Here is a 6,857-nt window from a genome sequence, read left to right on the forward strand (position 1 = left end):
TTTCAGAAGTCTAAGTCTTTTGGAACGAGACCCCCTCGACGGCCCGTCGTGCTCATGACGGTCCGTCGTGGGTTCCGTCGACTCACACAGTTTTTCCAGAAATAAAATCTGCTGCTCAAAACGACTAAACAGGTCGTTACAGTATTTGACAAGCATGTTGATGATTAATGTATTACTTGATAAATATGACATGTTAGAATGGAGGTAAGTATTATTGATCAATAATAGGGCATATTAAAAGGGTGTTTGTACTTTTTATCTTCGAATAGTTGTGGGGTCAATTTTGCTCCTTCTAGGCCTAGCTTAAGAAAAAGAAAAGAAAAAGAGAAAGAGAAGAGGGGGGGGGGGGAGAGAGGTAAAGCAAAAGACAAAGTAGGGGTAATGATTATTTGGTAAGTTTTGTGGTGCAAAACAATAAAAATGTTAAGTGTAACTGAAGGGTCATTGTGACATATGCAAAAGTTTCGGGATTTAGCAGAAGTCTCTCCTCAAAAACCCAAGGGCGCAGCCATCGGCGAGAGAAACAAAACCTCGCTTGTCATCGTTCCTTGCACATCAATCCGTAGGCAGACCTAAAGGTGCAATTTTGAGCTCATTCTCCGTTCTTTTATCTTCTGATTCGATCTCATTGGTTCCATACATTTTTACTATCAGTTATTTAGTCGCAGTCTTGTTTCTTCCTCGATCTCGTTCCGTATTATATGTTGATAGCATATCGTGTGCTGGTAAGTATCTCTCAAGGAGATGTAACTTTCTTAGGGGGTTTGCTTTTAATGATTTGGTGGTATCTGATGAGGGTTTTTGTTTCATATGGTTGCTTCGTTTGACTCAGCAATGAATGCTGGTTCTTTCTCTGATTTGTGATCTTCGTTTGTCTCTGTCTAACCTGATCTGTGGAATAGAACAGTAACTATCGAAGCAGCCGTTTGATTTTACTTTTGGGTGCTTGAGGGAAATTGCTTGTTGATTGATTCTTCTTTGTTGTACATTTGAATAGAAATGATTATGTTTTGTAGCTTATTGAAAATGGTGATTGGTAGATCGAGTAGTTTACTTATTTATGGGTTTCTGGTTTGCGTAAGTTGATTGGTGTTGGACAGTATGGAAAGAACAAAATTATTTTGGGGTTTTGGAGTTGGATGCAACCGGCTTTCTTATTCTAACCACATTTAGAGAAGCATCACTGTTAGCTGTGCTAGAAGCCAAACTAAAGCTCCATTTAATCATATCTTCTTGGCTGACTGAGCTTCTTGTTGGTTTTCTGTGTAAGTGAGAGTGTTCCATGTTTATTCCATATAGCCAACCCAAATAGATTGTGATTTGAGGCATAATTTGTTTTACACTTTATTCCCCATTTCTTTCAATTTATGTGAACCTATATCCTTTTTACCCGTTTGAAAAATATGATCCTTCTCTCAATTTGGTCATAATTTAATTTGAACTTCCCATTTTACCACTAAAGAGAAGCTTTTATAGCCATACATAAGTTATGGCATGTTTAAGGCAACAAGTTCCATATAACAACACATATATTATGGCTATGGCAAAGTTTCGGGATTTAGCAGAAGTCTCTCCTCAAAAACCCAAGGGGCGCAGCCATCGGCGAGAGAAACAAAACCTCGCCTGTCATCTTTCCTTGCACATCAATCAATAGGCAGACCTAAAGAAATTTTGTGGGATTGATGGCGTCAAAGATTCAACAACTGCAATCTCAGGCATGCCAAGCTTCAAAATTTGTTGCCAAGCATGGTACTGCCTACTACAAAACAGTTGCTAGAGCAGAACAAGCAGTACATTGTGGAGCCACCCACTGTTGAAAAGTGCAACGAGTTGTCCAAGCAGTTACTCTACACTCGCCTTGCAAGCATTCCTGGACGTTATGAGGCATTTTGCAAGGAGCTTGATAAGCAAATGTGGAAGAATAAAAAGGAGTTGAAGGTTGAAGATGCTGGAATTGCAGCGTTGTTTGTTTTGGAGTGTTTTGCATTGGCATTGTGCTGGTGAGATTGTCGGAAGAGGGTTTAAATTCAGTGGTTATCTTCATCAAAAAAACTACCACTAATTCCAAAAGTCGTTCTTTCTTAAATTTTGTGCTAAGTTCAACAAGTTTTCATAAAAATTAGAATCGAGGAAGTAGTGTGTTCGGTTGGGGTGGAAATATGATAGGTTGTCGGATTTATATTTCCCCTTGATAAGGAAGTTATTGAGGAGGGATGAAAATGGAGCAGTGCAATGCCTTCTCGGTGTTAAATCTTTGAACCTTGAAAATGAGAAGTATGGCACTTTTATTTCCCGGACCAACCACACCAAACTGTTGGAAGTTTAATATTTCACCTCTCCATTCCCTTATAGAAATTAAGCTCTAATAAATATTACTAGTAACTAAGCATTGGATATGGGCTTATTTTGGAAGTTCTTTGTAAAAGGTGATACTGGAGAAATATGGAATGCAAAATCAATGGTGCTCTAAGAAGTATGGACCTGTGGGGGTTGGATTATCTAAATATTTTAGAAAGTTGCAGTCATATTTTGTTGAAAGAATTTCCTATTAAGAATTTTTAATGACAGTTGGCTTGATCACACTCTCAGTTCCCTATTTTATACAGCATAACTAGAGGGAGATTAGTTGCTAGCCCAATGTAGAAGTGGTACTTTCTTGAACAAAGAATTCATCACAGGAATTTTGGGTTTATTAGAGTCTTAGAGACATGCAATGAACCTTTAGCAAAAAGGGATGAGCTGATTTGGAAAAGGGATAAGAAGGGAAAATTCACAGTCAAATCTTTGTATGAGTCACTTTTGGAGGAAGTAGGTCCTAAATCCCAACCCATGGCCATTTAAGCATATTTGGAAATGTTAGCCCTACCAGAGTTGCCGCTTTTTGTATGGATTCTAACTCACAATGCTTGCCTGGCACGAGAGAGATTGAAGAAAATAGGTTTAGCTCTGCCCGTTCTAGCTCAGGCAATAGATGTATCTCTGTGAAAAAAGATGAAGAAACAGCTCGCCTTCTCTTCCTGCAATGCACTGTCACAACACAATTATGGGGGGTTAATTTTCGACATAATACCTGCTCTGGATAATGCCTAGAACAACAGAGGAGCTGCTCAATTTTTTGTCAGTGAGAAGAACGAACAAAGATCTGCTAAAAGGTTATTCTGACAGTCCCAGCAGGCATTTGGTGGAGCATATGTGGAGAGAAAGAAATAAGAGATGCTTTGAAGGAATCCGTAGTTCTGTTAGGAAGTCAAACATATGCTTAATCTTTAGTGTTGACTTTTGCTGATGAAAATATGCTTTACCTTTTCAACCCAAAAAAAGTTAGCTTAGGATATGTTGTATAATTTTTGGTTGTTGCTCTCGAATTTTGAAGAAAAAAATGAATAGTATATTTCTTCTCTAATTAACTGGTAATATTTTTTAGATGTTTAATTTTGACGTCCTCTATTTCTGTATCTAGGAACTTTGTGGAATTGATGGCATCAAAGATTCAACAACTGCAATCTCAGGCATGCCAAGCTTCAAAATTTGTTGCCAAGCATGGTACTGCCTACTACAAACAGTTGCTAGAGCAGAACAAGCAGTACATTGTGGAGCCACCCACTGTTGAAAAGTGCAACGAGTTGTCCAAGCAGTTACTCTACACTCGCATGGCAAGGTTATATTCTGTCCCACTTAATTTTGTGCCATGTTTTTATAATTAGCTGGGATGAAGTTGATTGGATTTGTTGGTTTAATTTCACATGAAAACCAGTACCAGTGATTTGGTTTCTAGCCTAATGGGGAATTTAGCTGACCCTTCCTCACATGAATTAGGTGTGGACGATGCAATTTTTGGTGTCTTCCAAATCACTACTGTCTTATAAATTTGTTTTTGTATGCTACATAAATGTCTAAGTGAAGGGACATGTGTAGAGGATCCATATAGCCATCCTAACTAGCTTGGATTTTGCTGTAGTTGCTGCTTTGTGCTATACAGAAATACAGAGTCTTTGCTCAAAAATTAAATAGGTATAGTGCTGAACTTGTCAGTTCATCTAGGATTGTTAGTTCTGAACTTGTCATTTGTTGTGATATCAAAGTGCAAATGTTTTTTTCATTATAGTGGCAGTATAATTTCTTATACAAGAATAGTGGAAAGATAAAGCTGGTGCTGTTTTTAATTCTCTTAATTCGAAACTACTAGGTGGATTGTTTTCCTTCCATACTATGTATTTGAATCTTGCTCTATCTGACTGGTTAATTCACGTGCAATGCAAATTCCTGTTATTTGTGCCTTGCCATACAATGAAATATACAGAGGAAAGTTATATGGTATTATATTTGGCTTTGCGCTTCAAATCTATACAAGATTTTGAATGTTTTTTTTTAGTAGATATGATTGAATTTACATGCTTGCTGCATAATGTGCTATATCTAAATTTCTGTTTGAATCCTCGAATAACAAGCACAGCATGTAAGCAAAGTAGTGTGCATATTTAACTGACACAAAAGTTTAACATTGGGCATGATCGTTTCCTAAAGTTCTTTTTGTGTGGGACAGCATTCCTGGACGTTATGAGGCATTTTGGAAGGAGCTTGATTCTGTGAAGCAAATGTGGAAGAATAGAAAGGAGTTGAAGGTTGAAGATGCTGGAATTGCAGCGTTGTTTGGTTTGGAGTGTTTTGCATGGTATTGTGCTGGTGAGATAGTAGGAAGAGGGTTTACATTCACTGGTTACTATCCTTGAAATATCAATCCTTATGAAAATTGACCGGTTGTAAGGGCTCTCCCTCTTTATAAGGGTGAAGATTTTGTTTCTGAAGCTGCAAAGTCAGTTTTTACATTATGCCGCAAATAATCTGCCCACTCCGTCTTCCTTGGCTTAACTTGAAAACTTTGTAATAGTGAATTTAAATTTGCTCAAAGTAAACTGCTACATGTGATTGTTCTTATTAATTACATCGCTTCTATTTGGAAGGCTGACTAGCTCATGTTTTCCATATCCATGTGGAAGTTGATATTGAAGTTAAGATGTGAACGTGAATCTCTTCGCTTATATATAGATTCAATATTCTACAATTTTCTCTCTACAGAACAAGTCTACAATCATTAAGAATATAGTCTAGAAGATCACCAAAATGGTCAATGTTTTTTCACTTGGTTCTTTATATTATAAATCTACACATCTATCAGAAAGTAAATATTTAATCCAACTATGGATAGATTGGAAAACTTTTTTCTCTACGTTTTCCAATAAAATTTATTATGTTTTCTTTTATAAAATATTATTCCATCACCAATAACCATTTTTCTTATCAAGATAATAATGTTAGTTCTTTTTGTATAGATATGCTAGGTTTAAGGTAAAAGGATCAAAGTGAAAATATTTTATTAAAATTATCGACTATTTCAATCAAGTGAAATTTATTAAGGATAAAAATGAACACATCTATATGTCTATTTAAAGGAGAGTGTTAGACTTACTGATGCCTCTAAGGATTAGAAACATATTTATCTTTTGGCTTAAGTTATATGCGGACTCTTAAAGTTGTATGTATGATTCACTTAGACCTCTCAATTAGGACTTATATGTATTGAATTTATCTATCTAAAACCTGTTTCTATTGGGACGTTTTTCGATAATCAATAAAAAAAAAGGAAAGCGTGTGATATACTTGCTATGATGTGGCAAAATGACTAATTAAAAGATGACATGTGTCACCTGACCCCAACAACTATAGATTTGTTTTTAATGTTAAAAACAATAAAAATTATTTCAAATAAATTTTATATCTATTTCTTAGTAAAAAATAATGAAATGACAATCCATTTTCCTCAACTACGCCTACCCAATCCCTTTTCTTCTTCATTTTCTTCTCATCAATTGTTTTTTCCAAAACCACAAAAACAAACTTCACTGCAAATTACTTGAAGATTTAATTTTTTTAAAAATATTTTTATTTCTAATATGTGTGAGAGAAAAATACTAAAAGAGACTGATATAATAGTAATGAAGAAGTTTATTAATGGTTACTCATCCGGAAATCGATTGCAAAAAGTTGAGAGGACCTAAATTAATTTTATCAAAAATTATTTTTCATTCGTAATACGTGATAGATAAAAATATTCGGAGAGTTGATACAAGAGTGATGAAGAACGAAAGTTTGTCAATGGCTAATGTTAGTGAAAAAACTTACAAGATAATAAAATTGCAAGATTACAATTGAAAATAAAATGAAGAAAGTAATCTCTTCAGGCTGAGGCGCGGATATCTCGCTCTCTTTAAGGAGATTCAAGCCCACTACAGCAAATGTTTTCACCGGTCCAGCAGTAGTCCTCTTTGACTTGTCCCCTCCAGGATACAACAGCCTTCACAAAGTATAACTCAACAACTCTGGACAAGAGTTGAGTCCAAAGCTCCACAAAAAGGAACACCTCCCTTCAACTAATAAGAACTCTCTTTTAGACTGAACTCTTTCACTCTTTGTTTTCTCTTATGAATTGTGTGTTTTTAAAACCAAATGAAGACTACCACTATTTATACTACAAGAAGTCTTCCTAGCAATGAATAGGAAGATAATGGAGGTAGTAAATAGTGAAGATAATGGCCTTAGGAGTTACATAGGTTACAAAGGGAGTTACATAGGTTACATAAGTTACAATGGGAGTTACATATGTTACATAGGTTACAAAGGGAGTTACATATGTTACATAGGTTACAAAGGGAGTAATGGAGGAATTAAGAATGAAATACATTGATGGATAACCAATGCTAATGGATGATGTAGAAGTCATCCATTCCAATGTTCATTCTTATAACTCCAAAATAAAGCAATTTAATATGTTAAATATTAATATTAAAATGCTAATAACC

At 35.5% G+C, this 6,857-nt stretch overlaps 1 protein-coding gene and 1 pseudogene across 2 annotated transcripts; both read left to right on the top strand.

The window, feature by feature from the left end:
- The first annotated feature begins 419 nt into the window (after positions 1 to 419).
- On the top strand, positions 420 to 5,027 carry LOC107026563. Of its 2 annotated transcripts, none has more exons than XM_015227570.2 (3): positions 420 to 578; positions 3,461 to 3,658; positions 4,544 to 5,027. In XM_015227570.2, the coding sequence occupies exons 2-3, from the start codon at positions 3,477 to 3,479 to the stop codon at positions 4,728 to 4,730; spliced, it is 369 nt and encodes a 122-aa protein (XP_015083056.1). In that variant the 5' UTR covers positions 420 to 578; positions 3,461 to 3,476; the 3' UTR covers positions 4,731 to 5,027. The 2 variants fall into 2 exon arrangements, with proteins under 2 accessions (XP_015083056.1, XP_027774468.1); XM_027918667.1 differs by lacking the exon at positions 420 to 578 and adding an exon at positions 591 to 725.
- On the top strand, positions 744 to 3,445 carry LOC114078062 (annotated as a pseudogene).
- Positions 5,028 to 6,857: the final 1,830 nt, after the last annotated feature.

Source organism: Solanum pennellii, chromosome 7 (genome assembly GCF_001406875.1).
Source record: "Solanum pennellii chromosome 7, SPENNV200".
NCBI classification, from domain to species: Eukaryota; Viridiplantae; Streptophyta; class Magnoliopsida; order Solanales; family Solanaceae; genus Solanum; species Solanum pennellii.